This window comes from Phalacrocorax carbo, chromosome 2 (genome assembly GCF_963921805.1).
Source record: "Phalacrocorax carbo chromosome 2, bPhaCar2.1, whole genome shotgun sequence".
In the NCBI taxonomy this organism is placed as follows: Eukaryota; Metazoa; Chordata; class Aves; order Suliformes; family Phalacrocoracidae; genus Phalacrocorax; species Phalacrocorax carbo.
The window spans coordinates 76627075-76651684 of NC_087514.1; the positions used below are offsets into that span (position 1 = coordinate 76627075).

The window sequence follows — 24610 nt, forward strand, 5'->3', positions numbered from 1 at the left end:
CGTGTGTCTGGACACTGAAAGAATCCCTACCTACAAACCTCATTTTCCAGCACCAGCATTTACTATCCATCTTATATATAGTTGAAGCAGGAAAGAAAAGTAGTAGGGCTCTGAAATATATGTAGGGTTAGAAGAATCGCTGCATAGTTTCGTACATAGATTTTCTTGTTTACATGTGCATTAAATTTGATTTGCCTTAATCTGAATGAATTAAAAGTGGAACAGTTAGACTCGGTGCTTGTTAAATTATGAAAACAGGGCAGACTGTTTCACGCTTTGGTCCACCTGTCATCTGTAGTGATCTTCTAATTGGGAATTTTAGGCTATGCCTGCGAGTTGTTCACGGTGGAATCCAGCTCCTTTTCCCATCTTGTATCCGTTCCACAGTTCTGTATAAGTTTAGATAGTTATACAGGGCAATTTCTTGGGGAAAAAAAATAGTCTGTCCTGTTGTTCCAGGAAGCATGTAGAGGAGACCGAGTTGAGCCTATCAAGATAAACAAAAAGGTGATGTTTCTTGTCATTTCAGCAGCAATACCACTTGAAGACAGACTGACCTATTGAACTTAATACACTGATGTCTGTGTTTCTACTTCATAGCAAGAAGCTCAAAGCAGGGCCGAGGTTGAGTTGCTGGTGTGTCAAGTGGCAGTTCATCCCACTTCTACTAACCGAGTGCAAATCACCAAGGAATTCCCAAGTGTACATCTTCTATGAAGTAGTAGCAAACTGACCAGGACTAGCTTCCTTTTTACATGCACATGCTATGAAATGCTGCACCTTTTCTTCAAGATGGCTTTCACCATCAAAATGAAAACATAAACATTAAATCAGCAGGAGTATCACCACAGACTCTCCAGGGTCTTGATCTGGTAAAGACATACATCTAAGTAGTTGCCTAAAGCATCTAAGAAACAGTCACTGGGTATATTTGTAAAAACTAACAATCAAAATACCAAACAAATTGGCAAATGTTCATCTATGCTGCATTCCTCAGGACAGACTGAACAGGATGTGGTTTGTCCCTGACCTTAGGTGAGCATCCTTCAGTGTGTTAGGGAAGGAAAGACCACAACTTTGTGCGATGGCCGAAGCAGGCAGTAGCAGGACGCATGATCTTTCAGGGTTCGTGGGGTTCATACTGTGATGAAGATTTGTATCAAGATAATTAAATGGTTTTTTGGAGGGAGCATAATTCAAAAAGCAGAAAGGCCCTCCATCCTCATAGAACTACCCTCCTTATCACAGTGTGGAGATTTGACTTAAGTGGTTGCCTAAAACTGTGACAGTAGCAATAGATCTTCACCTGTGAAGCCCCTACATAATGTGAGGTTTTAGGTGATGAATGCTCAGGTGGTGCAAAATATCCTTAATTAACTGATATCAACAGCAGTATCGCAGCGTACAGTAGTCAAAGAACTACTCCTTAAAAGTGGTGTTATGGCTGATGCACTAAGCAGCAGCTCTTTATGTGAGAGCAGCCCAGTATGGAAAATCTTCAGTGTTAGCCCCTTGAAACACAATGTATAGCAAGGCTGGGCATTGCAAATGCACAGTAAATGGTGAAGTCATCAATGACTTCAATGAAGCTGGTGATGACCGAGTCTAAATGCAGGTGAAAAAGACAGTGGGATCGTTCTGAGATAGGTTAAATTTTCAGTTAAAGAAGTTACATTAATCTGCTAAGTTAAATAATTCAAGTGATGTTCAAGAGCATGCTACTTTCTGAGGTACCAATGACTGCTTGCTTTGTGTCCTGAAAACACCCCAGGGGATCTTGGGTGGCAGCCTGGCATTTCTAACGGTGGGAATGTGAGGATGGAGGAACATGAAGTGAGAGGAAGCGACTCTCCCAACTTCTTTGGCCAGCAAGTCACACACTTCTTGGATCGAGCTTTGCAAAAGTTATTTGTTGTTTGACCTCATTTTTTAATTTCGTATTATATAAGGGATGAAAGTACTGATTATCAAGACTTTTGAAAGATACCGAAGTATCTTCTTGGAAACTTTTGAAGATTTGCCAAGATAATGAGTTTATTAAGTAGTGCACACTTGGCCCAGTTGCTGCCTTCTGAGTTACTGCTTTCAGTGAATTTGATTTATTAAGCTATCTATCTGTTCATGCTTTGATGTGCCATTCTTTTGACCAGAGAAGTGGTCGTTATGGGGAGTTACCTTGTAACCAAATCTAGAGCAAAAAATTGCCCTGTCATGTGTACAAAACATTTGTCTCTGTCAGTATTCCTGTAAAGTAGATCCTGTGACCTCTTTCATAATAAACCCCATTGTCTAGCATCTACAATAAAGGCCTGAAGTTCACCTTGAAATGAACTGGTTTTATAGAGTGTGATCAAATAGGACACTGTATTTCTGTGATAGTTCAAGACCTAACGGTGGCCTTTTTTTCCCCTTAAATCTGTCTACCTTGCCAGTTCCATGGCATATAGCTAGCACCAAAAGAAGAGGTTCATGTGTATTATTTAAGCTACTGCACACAAAAAACCTCACCTTCTTTCCTTTCTCAAAAGTCTGTGCTTATGAAGCCCTGATGTAGGAAATCTTTGAGGAACACTGCCATGTAACATTATACTTGCGCCCCAATCCCTTTAAATGCCTCATGGCAGTATGGTTTGAAAGCTATAATATGCTCTGTTAACTTCTTAAAAGGTAACGGAATTACACTGGGTTGTTTTTCTCCTGTTCTTTGGAATTTGGTGTCGCTGCTTCTGCTGGTTGGCTGTGTGTTAACATCATGTTCTTTTTCCACAGAGAGATGCTTGGAAGATCATGAGCTCATAGTTCAAGTCGAGTCCACAATGGGAAGTGAAAGTAAATTTTTGTTCAGGAAGAATTACGCAAAATATGAATTTTTCAAAAATCCCATGGTGAGTTTCATTACTTAGTTGTTTACACTACAGAGAGCGGGATGGACTGCAGTGACATTGCTGGGCACTGTTTTGTCTTAAACATCTACAAAAAAAAAAAAAGCAACCAACAAACAGAATTCTTTCCAAAGAAATTTTAACCAATGTTTAAATTCCGTGTACTCTCCTCCCAGCCTAAAAACCTCAAGTGTTTTCAAGTTACCAAATATACTTGTTTCAAAATGGCTATTGTTATGTTGGAGAGTGACCAAGACAAGGGAAGTCTTTGTTGGTTTAAAACAATCAGAAGTGCAATTTATTAATAATCTTCAGAATTACTCAGTTTGGAGCATATTGATCACATAGCATGTGGTATTCAAACCTTTTAATTTCTGACAGTAATAATTAAAAAAAAACCCAACCTCTGGGAAACCCCTAAAGCACTTACTACATACAAGGAATTTCCAGTTCATCATTATATATGTTGTACAGTGTCTCCCCTATGGCTGTGCTTTACTAGTGTGCTCTGCCTTCTTTACTGATCATAGTGACTCGCCCTCTGTATGCTCTCGTGTATATCTATGCTTGAAAAGTACTCTGTCATATCTATATCTTACAAGGATTTGTAAGATCCTTTGAATGTCCTAATTTTAAATTGTTTGTAGTGTAACTGCTTATTTGGGGATGATTTTTCACCTTTTATCCAAACAATTAAGTTTGAATGGGCTATTGACATGAACCGATGTCAACTGGTGCGACCCGTCTAGATAGCTGAAGAAGGATAGTCCAAAGGTGGTTTAGGTGAGAAGAGATTTTGGGTCAGTTGGGCATTTGTGGTGCCAGAAGGAGGAGGATGCATGAGGTCACATGAAAACTCATTGCTGAAGTTACGGCAGATGATAAATTGATTCCTTTCCTCATAGACACTAATGCACAGTTGCTGCATCCTCGCACATGTGCTTGTGCGTACATTTGTCATCTGCTAGTGCTTGTTTCAGAGGCTGTGCTGTGACTTACTGTGTGAAACATTTCTGTACATGGAGTGTTTGTAATTTTTCACTTCTGTTGATCTTCCCATCTGATAACCTATGAGCATCTGAGTGTGGTACAGAAATTTTGGTATCATAGGAGCTAGCACATTGGTTTCATGTGGTATAATTTAATTAATAACAGAGCATGGGAGTAAAACCCAGAATGCTTGGCATTCAGTACCAGGCTCCTGCAGTCAGAGAATAAATCATTCTTTTGGTGTAAGAATGCAAAGGCTCCCTATCCGTTGCATTAGCTGTTGCCATATGGCACTGTTTCTACTCAGAGAGGCTGGTAAATGTTAGCTTTCATAATTCATTGTGCAACTTACCTGGCAGAAGGGTGATTGCTCTTCAGCCCTTCTCTTTATGCCCTAAAGACTGAAATTTATATTACCTGAAGAGTGATGAATGTTCTAAACGGGAAATGTTTTGGTTGTGATTCATCCTGATCTAATCAGTCATTGTTTTATTTCAAGCATTTCTGCATGTCTCCATGCTTCAAAGAATGTTTAAAAACTTCAAGAATGAGTTAATATAATTGCTGTGTATAAATTCAGTGTACTGAATTACATAGGCATTTTAAAACATGGAAATTGAAAGGGGAACTGGAGGAGTAAATCCAAAGTCAAGTCATCAATTTAACAGTCAGAAAACTGTCTGACCTTTGTCATGCAAAGATTCAGTATGAATGAGTTATTGTACCGGATGCCTGAAATGGAAAAGTTCTGTAGAAGCACCTGTTTGTGTGTTAAACAATATTTGCTTCTGTGTTGGTGGGATGGGGGGAAAGGAGGTAGATGTCTGCTTTGAGATTATTCAAATCTAGCACATGAAGCAGGGCGTGTGACACAGAGCCTAATTATTGCACGTGTCTCCTCGTTCCATTTTTATTACTTCATTTCATGAAATGTGTGCTGACCTATCCTTACAAGAAAAATCACTGGGCTCTGTTATGTTACCCTGAAATATAAAAATATAGGGGTAGATTTTGCAAAGGGCTTTTCCCTTGACAGATTGAAGGGTTTCAAGCCTTTAGCATAAGCTGGCTGTTGAACAACCAAATGAAGGGATCAACAGGCACACATGAGCTCTTTCTCATAATTAAGGTCTGCGAATGGCACTTCATTTGGTGCCTTCTGAGGGACTGAGCAGGTTTTAAGGTCAAGCAGATATAGCACTGAAGAACTGTATTTTGGATAGAGAGTGCTATCAAAGGTAAAAGGTGTACATACTGGAGATCCTGCAGCATCCCCACCTGACACTTCTTTTAATGCATCTGCATCCACCTTACCCCTGTGAGTGTAAAGAAAACTTGCTATTCCTCCTGTTCTGCATCTTGCACATGGCAAGTGGAATTAGAGAGTTTTCATTCACTGAACAGCCTTTCTGGAAAGAGGTGGAAGCCCAGAAATTTGGTGGCAGAATATGAAATAAGGAAGGAGTCACTGTGTACCCAACCTGCAGGACCACTCATCCTGTCCTTTCCTAGAAAGTAGAGGGTGTTAGAGATCCCCAAAAGCCTTCAGTAGAAGAGGAAGCAATGGGAAAATGCACTCATGAAATGCTGCATATCAGATATTTTAAAAATCCACGTTCTTTCTGCATGGGCGTTTGGTGAGCAGAAGAAGGGGAAGAACTGCAATTGAAAGCCCTAGTACTTTCTGTGTCAGGGGATGTCCAAATTGATTTAAGAGTGTTCGTTTCAAAAAATTAACGACTGGAAGAAAATTCCACGTGTTCTATGTAAAAGTGTTCAAATATAACGTGACCTCCAATTGTCTTCTCTCTTTGTATCTAGAATTTCTTTCCAGAGCAAATGGTTGCCTGGTGCCAGCAAACAAATGGCAGTATCCCGCAGTCCCAACTTTTGCAGGTACTGTAAGTTATCTGTATGCACAAAGAAAGTTTTGGAGCTGGAGGGGAGAGGCTGAGAGGAGGGAAGGGAGAATTCAGAGGTCTGGAAATAGCTGCTCAGAGAAAGACCATGTAGTGAGTTAGCATATGGTACTAATGTTGAAAATATCTAACAAAGATCTTACCCAGTGGCATTGGGGTGTAAGTTAGAAACACGAAGTATTGATAGCTATGTTGATATATATTTGATCCTTTAATATTCAACTTACTCTTTGGGTACCTGGTTTGGCCACCTAGCATTGTCCCTAAAACAGTCGCAGCAGATATGCTTCCTGAAAAACAAATATACCTTATAAAAGGCAAAACAGAATTACTTTTCTATACTCCACATCATAGCGTAAGAAAAAGTGTAAAAATGCACGTGTACATTAGAAGATGGGCTTGAGATGTGAGAGGTTTCGCTTTTGCTTTTTTTTGGTCCCATGGTTGTGCCTGGTGAGAGTTAACGCTAAGGACCAACTTCCCTGTGGTTCAGCCAACTACCTGCTCTTTTGTATAGAAGAATAATTCCCTAAGAAGTAAATGCAGGTGGTTACAGAAAATTGTATGTAGTATTTGCGAAGTAATCCCATCTAATCCCCAATTTAAATTACAGGTGTGTGTACCTTATGCATATGTGTTGGTAGAGTCATGTAATCGGAGTGGCAGTGGCAGGTGCACTGAGTTTATACTGAAAATTTGATGTCGCTGTAAAGTTTCTTCCTTGCTCATGGAGGAGCTGTGGTGGTAGCACAGTTGGTTGGCCTCCAAGGACGGTGCTGACGGGTGGGCTACCTCTCTGACCAGTAATTCGTTCACTTAAATCTCTCAGCTTAAGAACCCTGATCTAAACCCTGTGGTCTAAATCTTTTTCACTTCAGTTGTTTTCTCAAATGGGGGACGTTCAACTCATGAGGCCAAATTAAAACACAATTTGTTAAAAGAGTGTAATATTAAGAATGTAAGACTGTGATGCCTAGAAGATGGTACCATGAATAATAGGCAAATTATAAAGCAGAGGGCACAAATATATAAAGTATGCATACAAATAAGTGATTCTAGTTTGATTTCTGTCATTTTGCATGTTTGCAAATATGTATTCTCTGTCTAAATACAAGTTTCCACTGACTTTTGAACAAGTGCACTCATTTTGTCCCATAACCATTTCAAAATCCATGAAATACTGACTCCAGCTTCACTCAGAGGAACTTGAAATGTTAGTATCCACTCTCAGCTGGGTATGGAACAAAAATCAAACCAATTGCTAGAATTAAAAATGATAGTCACGTGCAATGAGGTTGCAATTGGGAACCAAATCTGGTGTGAACAGGCGTTGCCATGGATGCTAGGAACAGAGGTGTTCACACCTTGGACCCTTTTTCCTGCAGTATAAGTGGAGAATTGAGTTATCCTGTTAACACGAGCAGTGGGACTCCCTAAAAGACCAAGATCGTTCTTGAAGATGAAAAAGTTTCAAACCTAGGGTAACTCAAACAGTAGGGAAAGGAAAACCTTACAACCTTGTTTGCTTCTGGGAAGGCTCAGTTAGGTACAATCCTGGAGAAGCATAAAGCATGGGGATTAACAGCATAAGAGGATGGCGGAAAGAGGATGGGTACATTCTCTTTGGTTCATTGTTTAACGGTAAAAAAGGCAATCTTCCTTAAAGCATTTCGATTAAACACACCTTTACTTTTAAAAAAGGCACCAGCGTTTTTCATCATTTCAGTGACGGCTGTAATTTGTTGAAGGTAAACTTCCTGCAGTCTAGTAGTCATTAAGTGTGTTGCAGCTGAGGCCACCTCAAGCATTGAGCAAGTGCACTGTGTTTTTAATTACACAGGAAATAGGGAAGAGTATTAAACATCATCTCACAATATCATATACTTCGTTAAGAGCTAGTATTTGTAGTCTTAACGGTAGCATTAAAACCAGGGGGCTTTATTTTCGCTAGTGTCAGCCTGGCTCAGATGTGTAAAAAAGCTTGCATCTTAGTTTACTTTTGCTTTATCTAGCTGCACAGAGAGAATATATTGTCCTTTTGGTCCTTCCCTTTCACAGGTGAGAAGTGGATTCATAGTACAAATAGCATAAAAATTGACTGTCCCTTTCCATTCTGTTAGATGAGGTGGGTAGGAGGAGGGGGAAAAAATAGGTTTTAATGCAACTAAGAATTCTGACACAGGGCACTGATTTTTGGGTTGGGTTTTTTTTTTCCCCTCTTCCTGTGGGCATTGTCCACCAAATAACAACAAAACACACCTTTAAAGAATTGCAGAGGCATCGGGGCCAAGCAGGTTTATGCATTTTTCTTCCTACTATTGGATTCATTAGGACTTTGGCATTTACCTTAGGGAGCAAATCAAATGATTCCATATATGGTCCCTCTATGTCAAGAACTTAAATACTTCTGGATCTTGAAGTCTAGCGTAATTGCTGGCATTTACTTGACTACTCTACATTTCATTTGGAGTTAAATATTCTGTTATACCTCTTGTCCTGGGACAGATACGTGTGCTATGTAAGGCTTTAATGTGGGAAAACCTGAAACAGGCCATTCCCATTCTAAAACTTGGGGATAAAGTTGCTGATTTTGGCCAGTGTTTCCAGGTTAGACTAGTTGGCAGAATTGTTGTGACAAGGTATTATTTTCTGTTAAGAATTAATAAACTTCCTTTGTGTCCCTCCAGGACAAGTGTAAGTAGAATGGGGACCCTGAGGAATGGTTAGCCTTTTGGAGATTTAAGTATTGACACAGAAAACAGAAAAATGTCAGTGGCAGGAGGATTTCGTCAGGTAGAAGTAACAGGAGGAGTAGGAGTATCCAATCTGGTCATAAATCAGCTACCCGTCTGGGTCAGTTTAAGCACACTGTGAAACTGCGCCCCAAGTCAGCAAAGCGATGTGCCACTTGCTTCTCCGTTCTGCAAATACAGTGACAATTTTATGATGCATCCATAGGACACAATTCTCATGTTCATTTTCCTCTCCAACAGAACTTTTTAAACTCCAGTAGCTGCCCTGAAATTCAAGGTTTCTTGCATGTGAAAGAGCTGGGTAGGAAATCATGGAAGAAATTGTATGTGTGTTTGAGGAGATCAGGACTTTATTGTTCTACAAAAGGAACCTCAAAGGTAAGATTAAAAAAGCAGTTGCACAGTACTAGCATGTGAAAGCATTTTCCATCTTTCCAGTGGGTATTTTTTGCTGGTTTTCAAATATCTGCCCAGAGCATTCCCTTTTTTTATCGTATGGAAAAGGATGAGCAAGCCATGATCAAAAGACAGTCAAGCCCTGGGCTCTCAGTGCATGAAAACAGCTATATAGCATTGTTATATAATACAACCAAACTAGCCAGACAGCATGATTGTGGCCACAGAAGTCGTGCTAACAAGGTTAGCAAGAGAAATCATGCTCTCCAAGCACATGGTTCGTGGATGCAGTTTAAATTACACCTTAAACAACATTTTATATTATCTGACTTCCACATTTCTCAGGAGCAATGTAACAGGCTGTGTCTTTTTTAATGGGTTGTGTCTGAATAAGTATTTTGGCGGCTTCTTGTATAAAGCACCTTCTGCTAGTAGGGGATACTTACAGGTGATGAGCCATGTCCACCTCAAGCTGCCTGACAGAGGAGCACGGTGTTCGTACACTGCCCTCTGTCGGAGGTTGGTCTTGCAGCAAGACCTTCCAAAATCTCACACTTACCTATGATAAATCACGCTATTTCCACAGGAGCCAAGACATTTGCAATTGTTGGCTGACTTAGAAGACAGCAATATCTTCTCGTTGATAGCAGGCAAGAAGTTGTACAATGCACCTGCAGAGTATGGATTTTGTATAAAGGTAATTTTTCTCATTCAGTTCTTCCAAAGCTCAAGAGAGTGTTCGTAGCTCGGAGTCACCTCAACCCTCAGCTAAATGGGATTTGTATGTAAAGCTCTGCAAGCATGTCTGTCATGAGGACTCGATCTTTAGCATCTTTCATTTGGCAGGCATGTCCTGTGAATCTTGCCATCATTTTACGTGACACTTTTAACACTTTATCTGGTGCTCCTTTGGCTTGGGAAATTTCTGTGCAAGATCAGCTTGGTGCTGAAGCATGGTGTGCCTGTGAGGTGGCCTTGGTTCACCTCACAGATGACTTTTTCCCAAGTGCTCTAGCTGAACAGGAAAGTTTCTCTGGACAGCGAGCACCTATATAGCAACAAAGGATCAAGATCCAGCTGGGTATAATTGTACCATTATTACGGGCCAGAGGTTTGCATATATTTAAAGATGATGATTGTCTTGGAAAATGGAAATAAGAATAAGCAGCTGCCTTTGAGCATTTTAAAACCTGTTGTGTTGATGGGTATGTGTGAAAAGTATGTCAAAGATCCGTGTAATTTTCTGAGACAAAAAGAAGGCTGGGAGCTGGTCTTATTGACAGCGGTGAAGCAGTCTCCTTCCCAGCAGCCGTTCCAGAGCCAGACAACATGGGTTTACCTCAGAGTAGAGGCAGCTGAGGGTCAGATCTTGAATGATGGAAGCAGTCTTTCAGTAACCTTCACTTACAGAAACTTTGGTTCTTTATCTCAAAATGGGGGCTCGTAAAACTTCTCACAAGTCTAGAAAAAACGCTGCACACCTTGGTTCTCATTCTGGCCTGAGTGCCTCATTCCTATAGACTGCCAGAACAGCAGGGTATTTCAAAGCAGGCACTGACGTTTATCTTACTGGACCCAGCTGAGAAAGTGATTTCTTCCAAAGCATGCTCAGCTTCTCCTGAGCTTTAATGCAGGGTGGTATGAGCTTTTTCTGTCCAATTCTTAGACTAATACTGTATGCCTTTACTCTGCAGTAAACTTAGAGTGGTGTTGGTTGAATGTAGCTGACTTCCCTCTAATGTTTTCTAGCCCAACAAAGTGAGAAATGAGACTAAGGAACTGAGGTTGTTGTGTGCTGAAGATGAGCAAAGCAGGACATGCTGGATGACTGCCTTTCGACTCCTCAAGGTACCTCATCTCTTCTGTGTGAATAGAGCTATGCCTATAGTTAAGTCGCTATTTTGATCATCGGAAAACACCTATGTGTTCTTAAACATCATCTGCCTCCAAAAAATACAGCTAAGAGCAAAATGCCGGGTAGACCTGTCCCTCCTAAGCTTTTAGGCACAGAACTGAACTCAGTCGCTTCCACATATGAATCTAGCGTATTTTTAGTTCTGGAGCCAAATTTATGATATGTGGATGAGCCAGAAAACTGCCTCACAAGGTATTTGCAAGTTATCATGAAGCTAAAGAAAATGTTTTGATAATGGCAAGTGGTTATCTTAACTAGAACAGAGCGCTGTCTAGAGCCTTTGCCATTTTTTTGCAGTTTTCTGAAGGTTCTATTTTTAAAAAGGAACAAAAATAAGCAAGCGTGTCTCTGGCTGAAAGTTATTCATATCTGGGAGCAAACAAGGAGATTTCTTGATAATATGCTAGGAGGCTTCACAGTGGTTTTGAAACAAAATCGGCACAGAAGGAAGTGAGGAGAAAGCTGACTATTTTGTGCTCTTCGAAGCAGAGAACTTGGCAAATGTTTGCTACATTACCTGCTCCTCTCCCCATGCAGACTGTCCATCTTGCAAAACCCTGCAAGTGTAGGGAAAGCAAATCAGAGTCCTAGGCCTGTGGGTATGAAGACCCAGTGCCTGTTCTCCATCCACATTAAGTGGTCACCTTCCAAAGCCGAGCCCACCTCTTGGAATGCTCCCCAAATACTGTCTCATTTGTTGCCTGTAGGAGATTCTGTGTTGCAGTACAGAAGTTCCTGCTGTAAGTTGTTTCAAAAGCAGGTGCCCTAGCTTAGGAGGGGCCAGGATGCAAGAAGCAGTCCGAGTTACAAGATGCCTACTTGATTTCTGTGGAGCTGATGCCTCTGCTGGCTGCCATAACGCGCTCTCCAGATACTTGACTTGACTTGACTTGACTCGACTCGTGTTTAATACACACTAACAATTATGGTAAGAGTTTTAGTCCCCAGGCAATTCCAGTGCTGCTTCTCAGCTGTCCTTTACTTTCCCTCTTTACGCAGAATTTTGCATTGTGGGGAAAGTGCTCAAACAGAGGATCAGATAACTGTAGTGAATCGTGCCTTGAAGATACCACTTGTTCTGAAGAAATTAGTTACACTGGTCGGGGCACTGATGCTCCTGAATGGCACGGAAAAACCTTTGCAGTGTACAGCATTAGCTGTTCTTACCAGACATGTAGACGTGTGTCTTGCTGTGAGGGTTCAGAGGAATCTTTCTTTGCAGCGCGACCTGTGGCAGCAGCGGTACCATATGGCAGTAATTTCTCTACACTGGCATGTAACGTTCACCCATAGGCAGTTAACACGCGGGGAGAAAAAAGGGGGTTATTTTTAAGGAATACTGAAAGATGGTTGAAGGTGTGTAGTCAGGGAAAATTAAGGCTGCGCCCCACAGCTGTGGCTGTGACCCCCCTTTTTATCGACTTACTGATTTAGCTTTCCATAGTCATTTATTACCCCGTTGACAAAATTAGGTATAGCATTTCAGTTCAAACATTCAGTAAGCAGTGTTGCTATACTTCAGCACTGTGCCTCTAGGGCGGGCACTGAGTAGGTGTTTTCCTACCCTCCTAGCTACTAGTGCTGTGAAAATTTATCATGTTCAACTGGGAGCATGAGTGGAATTCAATCACCTTATTTTTGCAGGGATGAGAAACGAACCAAGCGTGTTATTTCCTGCAGATATTTATTGAAAGAGCTAGTGAATGAAAAGGTTCATATTTTATATTGTTATGAAAACCCATCTCTATATTATCTTGTACAGAACTTCTTACGCAGAATTTTCTTGAAGTTCATATTACGAGACGGTAAAAAGACGGGGGGGTGAATATGTGTGTTCTGACCTCAGGCGAAAGCTTGTATTCTGCAAGGCAAACGTGGTGATAGCTGAGAGTGGCAGAAATTACCTGTGCATTTTGCTCAGGCTTGTAAAAGTGCTGTCTTTCAAATAAAACTTGTCGTGACATTTACTGCCCGGTTGTCACCTGCCAATCACTATTACTTAATGCACATTGCTTTGGGACAGCTTCTGATCATGAAACTAACACACTGGTGGCACCTTGCTCCAGTGTGAGTGGAGCCACTGCAGTATTTTTTTCCCTAGGGTATATCTTTGAGTACTAATGCCTTGTGTTTCTGTTGGCAGTACGGAATGCTACTGTATCAGAATTACAGAATTCCCCAGCAGAGAAAAGCCATGCTTCCGCACTTCTCCACTCCAGTAGTAAGTAATGAACTTTACCTCATTCATGTAGGATGTTGGGAAAGATCCGTTTGCTTTTGCATTTTAAAAATGGAAAATTTTACGCTAAGGAGTGTCAGTGCAGCGTTGTGTAGCAAGTCAATGTAAAGTTCACGTTTCGCTTGAGTACAGTTTCCATGGTTGGCTCTCCATTATCTTAGGCTTACATGATCCACATGACTGAAAAATCTTGGATATGCCAGGCACTTTGCGATGTACGGTACAGAGACATCTGGCCGTCTCTGCAGAAGCCAGCTTAGGTCTGGCAAAACTAAGACGTAAATCTCTTCAACTACGTCGGGCCAAGAGCTGACTGTTAGCTATCTAGAAGTGAAGATCCTATATTTGGATCCCAACTGGCCCTGAAACGACTGGAGTGTAGTAACAGGGCAAGTGGGCAACTTGAGCAATACAGATTTTATTCTCCGCCTTTGAATCCTCTCCCTCCCCTACGGCCTAGAAAGAAAAGCCATCTATTTTTGTGCCTGCGAATCTTTTGGAAGGGGGAAAAAAGAGACATGTTTTCTGTGCCGTTGAAGGATAACTTTGGACAGTCTTCTGAAGCCAAAACATTTTGAAATTAAACTCTTAGGCTGTTTTTTTCTTTCCCTGTTTTTTGAAACAAGTGAAAATTCCTTTTCAGAGAAGTGTATCTGAAAACTCACTAGTAGCAATGGATTTTTCGGGGCAAATAGGAAGAGTTATTGAAAATCCTGCTGAAGCACAGAGTGCTGCCTTGGAAGAAGGACATGCTTGGAGGGTAGCTATCTTCTCTTCTTTTCTATTTTTGTAATTAGTAAGTGTCTGTTGAGAGCCAAAACACAGAGTGTGCTATGATGTTAGTGCAGTGCTGGTCACAGTATAGCTTAGCTCCGACCTGAAGCAATCACACTGCAAGCATGCAGATCTGAAAGTCAATATCCATCTTTAGCAAAACTGTCACATTCACAACAACCTTCTACCACTGCTTCTCTGTCCCCCTAGTGTCCAGAGGAAGGTTGAGGGGGAAAGCAGACCCACCAGAACTTTACTGCCAGTTTGCAAAACCAGTCTCTGAGGAGGAATATGTCAAATTAAATGCTTCCCCACATGGAAGAGGCTGGGGCTCTGACTAATGGCTTGCTCCCAGTAAGTTTAATTGCAGAATATACAAGAGGCAGGACCTCTTGCAATGAAAACTGATGTAACTTGTTTATAGTGTCTTGTGGACAGACAGCTGCAGTACAAGTTTTCCCACATGCTCGTCTCTTAGGGAATAGGAGTCATTACTGAAGCACTAGCTGGTGCTTTATGTACGGGAGGGAAATACTGCTTGATTTACTGAGTGCCTGGTGTTTTGCCTGAGCAGAAACATATCAGACTTTTCTTTTTTATGTCATTTTTTTCTTTATTTTTCTTTTTTTCTCTCTTTTTTTTAGATACTGAGCTTTCATCATTAACATCTGGCTTGTGTTTTAAGCCAACTGAAATGAGCTGCTGCTTGTAGATTAGCCCCCTTCAAAGTTGCATTTCTTTTTCTCATCCTTGCATTAAACTTGCCCAGCCCCCAGTTTCCTGTAAATTAAATCTGTATTGCATGTGCACTAGTTCTCTTCTGTTGAGGCTTTAGTGTGGATTTAACGGTAATTCATTTTCTCTATAGAAACGTAGCACAAGAATGAACATTTTGGGTAGCCAAAGTCCACTCCATCCTTCCACACTGAGTACAGGTAAATTCTGCTGTTTCGTAAGTTTGTATAAGAGGCCTCTGTGGGTAAATACAAGTTGTATTTCATGTAGAGACAGAGACAGAGTGCAGTCGTGTAGTAGTAATGCCTCAATGTCAAATACTGCGTTTATGTTTATCAGGAGCTTCTGTGTCATTCACATGCTTAACCATACAGACACAGTAGAAGGGACTTGTTTTCCTTTGAAGGTGCGCTCAAGCTTTTCTTCAATTTTTATCTTTTGAACTCAGATTTTGTGAAAATTGGGACTCTATAAATGTTTCCATAAGCCAGTTCTTCATTTTAGACAAGGAAAGTCAGAATGATCTGTTAGTATTTAGAGAGTAAAAATGAGAATCCTCAAAATAGCAATCATTCTGTAACTGAAAAATGTGAAATGTGGATGCCTGTAATGTGAGTCCCGAACATCCCTTTGAGATTGTAGTAAGTTTATTAAAATACAGGAGATTGCACATTAATATCCTGGACTTCCTAAAGGAAACACAGCTGTTCTCTTTCTATGCTGTGTTTCTGTTCTGTTGAACAGATTTAAAAGTACCATTTGAAAAACAATAAAACAATAAGCATTAAGATATTTCAGGGTAACTCTACCCTTGAAAGCACAAGGCGAAGCGCTTTTCATTTTTCAGAGTTAAAGAGAATTGGTTCCAACTTGTTAGCTCATAAGTTGCATTCTAAGAATTGTTTAGTACCAACATTTTCAAGAAACTATGAAAAGGCAGTATTGTAAGAGATATATCTCTCATTAACCGAATCGTACATCTGCAAATCAGCAAATACATGGAGATAATGCCTGTCTGCTTGGCATACCAAGTAGATGCAACAGCTGGTGCACTTTTTTCATAATGATTAATTTTTTTTTAATTGATTGATAAAAGATATATTATGTAACAAAACTATACCCACTTTTTAAACATTTAAATATTTAGTATGTGGAAAAAACTGTTGCACATACTACCATTTTTAACCATCCCATCTTTCCCTCTTTTCTCTCTCGCCTCCAGTCATTCATAGGACACAGCACTGGTTTCATGGCAGAATCTCTAGAGAAGAATCTCACAGGATTATTAAGCAACAAGGGCTTGTAGATGGGTAGGTATTCCTGTGGCTTAGTATTTATGATCTGATGGTCAGCGTTACAGACAAAAGCACAACTTCTGCTGTAAGGGCTTACAGGTTTGTGAGCCCTTCTGAGTAACCCAATTCTTGAGGAGTCCCATTATAACCTGCCTGGATTTCAAAAACTCAGAGTACATGTTCGTAGAGTGGGTTCTAACTCTTTAGTTGAAAAAATATTAAGAATACTCTTAAACTTTTTTCTTCTTTCCAACCAAGTCAATCAAGTTTTAGAGAATGATAGAATTTGAAAAGAATTAATTCCTGTAATCTGCATTGAGGACATAATTTTCAGGCAAAGCTGTACATAGTCATTTGCCCACAAGTTTATAATCAGCCATTTGTGCTTTTCTGCATGAATCAGAGCAGTCAATGATTTCTCTCTTATTTCTGTTCTAGAGCAAAGGAATAAAAATACCTATTCCGGCACTCTAAAATGTCTGTAGTTGAGATAGAAGCTTCTTCTGAGCAACTCTGTTTCCCTTATTTATATGTAGATATGGTTATGGTAGGGAAGCTGCTTAAACTGCATTCAGCAGTTCTTTATTTGTAGGGTGGGAAGAGCATAGTTGCCTTCAGTTCACTAAGCTCACTGCTGTCAGGGTTAATGTAGAAACTTCCATGTTGGCTTCTCGGGAGACAGTCAAGGTCAAACCGTTCTTTGGCATTTTTTGATTCAGGAGCATCCTAATCTTTGTGAGGAATGAAATACATTAGAGAAATAAAAATTGCTACTGCATGTACATATTCATAAATCAGTGGATTTTTTAATGTTTTGGGTTTTTTGCAGGGCTAAGGCTATTGGGAGTCATATGAGAAAAGGTTTTAGCTTAGCAGGTCAAACAGAGAAGACAGCCCAAGAAAGCAAAGGAGCACTGCTGACTTGTAGGGTTTCTGATTCTCTCACACCGCAGACCTTCTTTACAATCTTGGGTTCATTTTGACTTGTTGCCTTAGGAATCTAGTGGCCCATCCTTCTCGGGGTTTTCATAAAGGTGTTAGTGACTTTGAGGCAGTGTTAAATGTGTGCCTAGCCAGCCTACTCACTGTGGAAGGTGAAGATTGTTAGTTTGGCTGTAGTAAGGTCAGTCAGTAGTGGCAAAAGAACCATATGACCTATGTGCTCTGAGATCTAAGGACCGTGGTTTTCAGGATAGAAAGGTCTTGCCTGTGTTTTCCTGCTCTGCGTGTTCTTGAGGAGAATAAGGTAGAAAGTCAACAATCTTCTGATGGCTTGTGTAAGATGTTCAGTGTATGTATGCAGCTGATACTGCTATCATTTGGCTGCTTCTGGAAGCTATTGTTGAGGATGCATCTATATTTATAGTCATTGTGTGGACAGCCTGTTGTTTGCTAGAGGTTGAGTGAACACTCGCAGAATCAGTTGTGCTGAGCGTTGCTTTGTGCCACCAGCTTATGATACCATGCATAGTCTGAAATGGCTAGGAGAAAGATAATTGAGAGATACCTGCATGAACTGCAGTGACCACAGGGCAGGTAAGATCTTTCTCACCGAGATGGAGGCTCATGTGTAAAGTCTTTGGTCCCTTTTCCACAATTCTGGTCTTGCTAGGACTAAAAAGGAATGTTCCAGTACCATGCCTGGTTTCCGGTGGTGGCCAGACGTGCCTGTTTCTGAGTATTGGACTGACCCAGGTTATGATGGTGTGTTTTTGTGGTATTGACATTTCTCAATCAGCTTTGAGGAGCTGGAGTAAATTCTTTCGGGTTCGTAAGACTACAAGCAGTTCTTGTAACTCAGCCTTGGAAAAGGCTGTTTCTGGCTTAGTGGTTAGCAATTAAGAGCACTTGAGGCCTGTCCCAGTCCAGTGCTTGGCCATCTCACAAATCCACTGGTGACCAGCACTGTGAGCCTTAAGCCAAAGGTGTATTCTTGTTTCCTGTGGCATTGAGAGGTTATCCTTCCTCAGTTCATAAATGTCATGGGGAGGAAACATTTTTTTACTACATTTTTTTTCTCCTCTTCAAGTGTGTGTTTAACCATTTGACTTAGGACTTCAGTGATGTCAGTCAACCTAAGAGTGACAGTTACATAGTGTTTGATGTTGCTGGCTATACTCCTAAAGTACATTCTTTTTCAGTGATGCTGAGGGAAAAATACTGTGACTGTTTCAGGGGAAAAAAATCAGTGTGTGTTTTCCCCATCTTGATAACAAGTGTGCTAGTTAACTGGTAAGTCATTTTAAGAAAGTATTGAGCTGTTCCTGTGCAATTGCAGCCATTTGGCGTCAACATAATTTTGCTAACACTGGGTTTCTGTAAACTCATGCAAGATACTGGAGAGTGGGAATAGATTCTCATGTATTACTTTCCCATCTACAGAAATCCAGATTTGCTTCGGAGTTAAATGAGAGCATTTTCTTCAGGAGAGTATTTATCAGTAATGGCAAGCTGAGGTAGGGAGGCCCTCAAGAAAAGCCTCACGCCTCCATCCATAGGGGAAGAACTCCCGTCATGTATCTTTCACTACTTCTTTCTTCATCTAGTTGTGTTCCATAGCCATGGTATAAAAACTGCAAGCAAATTGCCCGTTACGGAACCACCTGTTAATGCAACTGAAGATGAGTTAGGCAATAGCATAAAGTGACTTAGTAGGTGTGATTACTTATGAAAAAATGGATTGTGGCATTCAGTGTGTACTGAACAATGTTCTCTCCTAGACTATTTCTTCTCCGGGACAGCCAAAGCAATCCAAAGGCATTTGTACTTACGCTGTGCCATCATCAGAAAATAAAGCATTTTCAAATCTTGCCGGTAAGTAGATTATTTTTGATGCTGATTACAAAAAAAGATATTTTAAATCCTAAAGCTTTGCGAACATCTGAAAAGACTTCTTCTAATTACTGATGAAATTAACAGGGACATTTCCATTAGCAAGTATTCTTTAGAGTTGTCAAATGTCTGATGAAAAGTCTTTGTTAACGTTGCCTGTAAGCCACTTGGGTATAGAAGTAACGCACAGAACTTGTTCTCTGTGACAAGTGACAGCGACAACAGCAGCAGTTGTCTCCCTATCACTTAGACAAACATAGAATAACTTAGGGGCACTTTTGAAAAGTTTTGTTCTGGAGGTTATCCGATAACGTTGAACTTAAAATAATGTTACGCTGAGACATTGAGAACCTATTTGATTTTTATCTGGATCCAAAAGAGCATCAGAAGTTTAAGATCCGGTAGACCTCCTTATTGGTCTGACCCCTCTTCTCTTGCTTCACCTGCCGATTTTACAAATATGTTGGGGGTATTTTTATTTGGTGTAATGAAGATCAGTGCTGTCCCTACAACTTTTGGTTACTCCGCCCACAAGCTTTCACTTTCATAAACAAAACCTTTTGAGTCGGGTTAATGTACGTTCTTTTCCAGTGCTCTGCACAGCTCCCTGAAGATCTCTGGGCACTAGGTTGTTTGGGCAGTGCCCACCGTTTATCTTAGGTCACACACTTGTACTCTTTATGTTTTGCCATCCTTGTGTCTCTTCATGTGCAGTCTAACTTGAAAAGGACATTTGGTTTCCCCAGTGTGAAGATGATGGACAGATATTTTTCAGCCTGGATGATGGGAACACCAAATTCAGTGATCTAATCCAGCTTGTTGAATTCTATCAACTAAACAAAGGAGTCTTGCCCTGCAAACTCAAACACCACTGCATCCGAGTGGCCTTATGACCTCAAATCTGACTCTCACTGAAGACTGGATTTGCTAGAAGAGTAGTTGTAAGGGAACGTTGACACTGGGGAATTGGCAGGTTTGTAAGTTGGCAAACATAAATCAAAATATTATGCACCTTGGGACTCTGAAAGGGATGGATTCGACAGGTGCCAACAGACCAAGATTGCTGGTTTGTCTAACACCTAAGAGTGATTGCTGCTGAGTGTCCCAGCATCCCAAAAATGGGGGGAGGGTATGTAAAACCATGAGTAAATTTGAAGCAAAACTGGAAGCTATCTTGGCTGGGCCACTTAACAGGAACAAGTGTGAGGAGAAATCTTTGAAAAGAACTCTTGCCCTGGAATAATCTTGACAATTGAGACTAGTGTGTTTACTTTTTGTATTGATCACTTTTTTTGCACTCCTACTTTGTTTCGGATATTGTATGCAGCCTATATTAGGAGCTGATGTGGCTTGTAAAATTCACGCAGGAGTTGGGTATTAATCCGCACCCTAAAATGTATGGAATGCTTCAGCCTAAAAGGATCTAGAAGAAAATCAAGAAGTGTGTGTGTGTGTGTGTGCGCGCGTGTGCGTGTGCGTCTCAAAACTTCTCTGGAGACCTGAGGTTCGATGATCTGCACATGTCTTTGAAGAAGCAATGAGGATACAATTCTAAAAGAACATACCACCATATATGTCCTCATCAAACTGTTGACTTGTAGCATTATGGCTGTAGTAGGTTGATGGCATATTAGTGGCATCCAGTCATGCAAAGACTGTATTAGATTCTATGCACAAATTTTTATCATTGGAGTGGTGGTTTGTTTTTTACAGCCTTTTGACTGTTTTCCTGAGGAAACTTACTGTTACTAAATAGAATAGGACTCAATGACTACACTTGTATTTGAAACCACCATTTTTTTGTGAGAAGATTCTTCTGCGGGTAGTCTTAGTATGACAAAAGAAAAAAAAATAAAAAATATAAAATTACAAAAAAAAAACCAACAAAAAAAAAAACAACCAGTGTTTTTAGCTTTATAGCTCCTTGAATTTTCAGACTGTTTCAAAGAGCTCTTTCCATATAATAAAGCTACAGTGACACAAAGCTGTCCTGGGGAATAGGGCATAAAAAGAACTGTACCCCTTCTGCTTTCTGTGGGGCCATGAAAGTTTACATCGTGAGAAATAACATACTGGGAATGGAAGCACATTTGATTGTGAACTAGCTGCTGGCAATATCATCCATCAAGGTAACTGGTGGTCTCTGTCACACATGCTACAGTACCTATGGCAGGCAAGCGCGTACCCTGCTCTGGTGCTGGTTTGTCATCAGAACTACTTTATTGTTAGTGTTTAAATCCATTATTTAATGTTTACACAATAACTCCTTCTGATGACAACTCGGTATTAAAGCTGAGTTCCACCTTGATCCTCCCGTTGCAAATACCATTTTTTCAGCAAGGGGGTTGGCGCAGGAGCTGTAACCGAATTAACTTCCCAGTACTTCATGAAGTTAGCCACAGGGAGAAGTATTCCACCCTGGGAACTTGCAGAGCGTAGTGCAGAACGGAGCATTCTTAAGATGGTAAATGATTGACACAGGCTAGTTCATCCTTACTAATACTTGCCACTGGGTTTGAAATCCTAGCCATCTGAAAGGGTAAAGAAGGCAAACCAATCCTACACCTTTAGGTCTTCACGTAGTGTTGAGAATAGCTTAAGACAAACCATAACCTGCCTGAGTCGTCCATATCAGCTTATTACTATGTCAATGGTATAGAAACACTGTATTTTAGTTTACAGAACACATTTAGTATTTTTTTTCATTTAATGTCTAGATATTAAAAATGAAGACACTTGATTTTGTTTTTAGTAGAAGCCTTTTTTGTTTTTTTTTGTTTTTTTTTTTTTTTAATTGTACATAGTGAAATGAGTGTTCCTGCTTTCTAGACAATGTATTTTAAAACCTTGAAATTAAGCTAACTTAAGTCTGACTTCACTTTGCATGCTTCTATTTGGCCCCTATTAGGAGAAAAAAGATTCTTGTATTGACTACATTACCAGTTTAATAAGACCATTTATGCTGTAGTTTTAAGTTTTCCAGTTTACATAGCTTAGTGACAACCATGCATTTTTCCCAGTAGGCGGATAGTATTTGCAGTGTTTCCTATTTATAAAAAAAAACCTTGCATCTTATTTAAATTGAGAATAAAAGTTTGACTATGAATCATGATTTTTGTATGTAGATGGTTGACTTAGTATTTTGTACTTTTCCCAGCTGAAGTGAGCTGTTTTGAGAAAGTGACCACCTTCAAAGTGGCAACAATCTTACTTAAGCAGATGGCTGCTTTGTCTTCTTTCTGCTGGAAAACAGTCAATACCACCTTAGTTTTCCAACAGATTCAGCTGGCTGCCAGCTCAGAATACCAAGGACTGAAGGACATTTGACTCTTATTTTTGTATTTAAATGACATGAATGTAAAGGGGATGCTCAGGGTTGTTTTGGAGCCTGTTGAATTTTTATCTTTTTGCCTGTGATTTTATTTTCTAAATAAATACTTCATGTAGCAATCTTGAATATGTTGAGAAGGAAAATGCCAAGCCATTTTGGTAATGAGGTTACTAGTTAAGTTATGTTACAATAGGTGTTAAAGTACAAAAACCTTTTTATTTGTTAATTAATCTTGAAGAAACACGTGCCTCAGTTTAGATGTTTTGTCTTATCTTTTCTGCACTAAATACCTGACAGTTTGACCAATCAATGCACCTTTCCAGTGGCAAGACTTGCTTATCGTAAATTATATTGTCACAATGCAAGATTTAGTGACTGTAAAATGGAATAAAGTTTAAAGTTTCAGGGAATGCAAAAGGTATTAACTTAAGAGACAAAACCTTTATTCAATATGCTTTGCTTCATACTGTAAATAGCTTTTTGGCTTGTGAACCTAATTGTAATCTTTCAGGTATTTTTGTACAAATAAGGGACTGATATTCTGTTTCTTGTAATTAGAAATAAACGTTAATACAATGCTATTCATTTTATATTGGAATGAATGTCATCTTTTGGATATATCCGTACACCATGTATCTCTTGCCTTAGTTCTGGGTTATTTGGGTGGGTTACATTAAACAGTCTTTAAGAAGACTTAAGAGGAAAACAAGATCCCCAAGACATCTTTATTCTGGCTGTTCTGTCTTATGATTCCTGTTAGGACAGACTGTCCTTCATGTAAAAAAGAACTTGTTTGCCCCTTTTGTTTGGGGAAAATTATTGGGGATATTCTGCTATGATATTTACAATACTCATTTGGGCAGGATGCTAGAATCAAATCAGGAAATACACCGTGAGGATCTTTTGGGTCATAAAGCTGTAACTCCCTGAAAACGTACTCTGCATAAAGCACTTCATTGGCCTGATAGCTGTTGGATCAGAAAACTCTTCTTCAGTAGTCCTTGCAGAAAGCAGTTATTTACACCTGTAATCCTTGTATTGGAGTGGTCCATCAGCATTTAGGTGGAAAAGCGCATCTGCACAAAATACGTTTTTGCTTAGAAGAGCCGGGGGGGGGGGGCAGGATGGGATTGTCGGTTCTTCGGGTATATGGAATAATAGAAGGTTGGAAATGTTTCACTTTTTTGTTGGACGCAAACCTTTCCTGCTTCTGCCTTGCTAATCCATGGAAGCCATCAAATGCATTCCACTTCAAGCCTCAGTTGCGCTCTGGCTTCTGCATGCTATGTCTTATGTGAGCTTGTACTTGCAGTGGGGCATGAGTTATATGTTAACATTGTGAAATTCATTCATCAGTGCATAAACACAGAGCACTTCTTTCAGGTTTTGACATTCCCCAAAATTATTCTATCTGGAGATGCATGTTAAAATGCTTAGCGTTCACTCTCCTGCATGCAGCAACTTACTCCTTCACCAAGCTGAACAAAGGGGAGTGCTTGCTTACAAAAGGTTTGAAGGTGCCTTTTCTTGCTTGGCTAAAGGAAGCTGTGCTAACATTGAAATTGGCCCCCTCTGGAATCACAGTCCTTGACTTCTAATGATTACACACAGACCTGTAAAAAACAAACAAAAAAACCAACCCCCAAACCCTGCCTCACTTTATACTATGTATTACGTTTGGCACAGGCAAGAAAGGCGATGGCATGAAAAAAAAAGCTGCACAGTAAAAAGGCGTTGGTAAGCCTGCGCAATGGCAGGGCAGTATCGTCTGCGTGTTTGTCCAAACTGCCCACAGCTGTGGCAAGTGCAAAGCGGCACCTGTGAAATCTGGCCCTTAGATGTTAACAGCAGGTACCTGGGCTATCGGAGCATCGCCAGTACACGATTAGCCTGGGTCAGAAATGGGTATATGGTACAGATTGGAATTAATTGCCTGATAGAAAGTTTGTGCTGCTTCAACATTAGTTGCAGGACAACAGACATAATTGGATGTCCGATCCCACACAAAGCCTTCTAGCATGAAGTTCGCCCAGCAAAGCAGCTTAAATGCATTTGAACCTATGAGTAAGTTTGTATCAGACTAGTGTTTTGCAGCACTTTTATCCTGATACACGGAACCCTAAAGTTAGGTTTAACACCAAATCGCTGCTTCAGCCTGTACCTCCAAACCAGATGAGAAAAACATCACCAGATGAGCCATTTCCCCTCAAGGAAGTCGAACTTCAGATGACTTTGGGTTTACGTTATTGCTAATGTAGTGATGCTTTAATCTGGTTTGTTAATGTCCAGCTTGTATATTGCTTTGTGTCTCAGGCATCCTTTGTCTAACATCTCGGGAACTTCAGTAACAACATCAGCAGATGGAGAAGAGAGATGCCTTCCTTGGAAGTATCCACATTGCCTTAATTTGGGTTGCTTCTGCAACCTGAATCTTATGTCTTCCTTCCTTAACTCGGAGCACAATTTGATTAGTATTTGGAAACCTAATGTAGCCACAACTATGTCCAAGAGCTATATGGGTCTCATTAGATACTGCGATTAGTCACATC

At 40.3% G+C, this 24610-nt stretch overlaps 1 protein-coding gene across 4 annotated transcripts in view; it reads left to right on the top strand.

Moving 5' to 3' along the window:
- The window catches only part of GRB10 (growth factor receptor bound protein 10), a 145520-nt gene extending 122869 nt beyond the window's left edge, over window positions 1-22651 (top strand). For 2 of the 4 annotated variants that reach the window (XM_064443309.1, XM_064443311.1), the window contains 11 exons: window positions 2770-2885; window positions 5694-5768; window positions 8785-8922; window positions 9527-9637; window positions 10690-10788; window positions 12999-13076; window positions 13738-13854; window positions 14737-14803; window positions 15826-15913; window positions 18619-18712; window positions 19477-22651. In XM_064443309.1, the coding sequence (XP_064299379.1) occupies window positions 2770-2885; window positions 5694-5768; window positions 8785-8922; window positions 9527-9637; window positions 10690-10788; window positions 12999-13076; window positions 13738-13854; window positions 14737-14803; window positions 15826-15913; window positions 18619-18712; window positions 19477-19623 (1130 nt within the window). In that variant the 3' untranslated portion in view covers window positions 19624-22651. The remainder of the gene's footprint in view (window positions 1-2769; window positions 2886-5693; window positions 5769-8784; window positions 8923-9526; window positions 9638-10689; window positions 10789-12998; window positions 13077-13737; window positions 13855-14736; window positions 14804-15825; window positions 15914-18618; window positions 18713-19476) is intronic. The other 2 variants (XR_010371552.1, XM_064443310.1) reach the window with 2 other exon arrangements.
- The last annotated feature ends 1959 nt before the right edge of the window (window positions 22652-24610 follow it).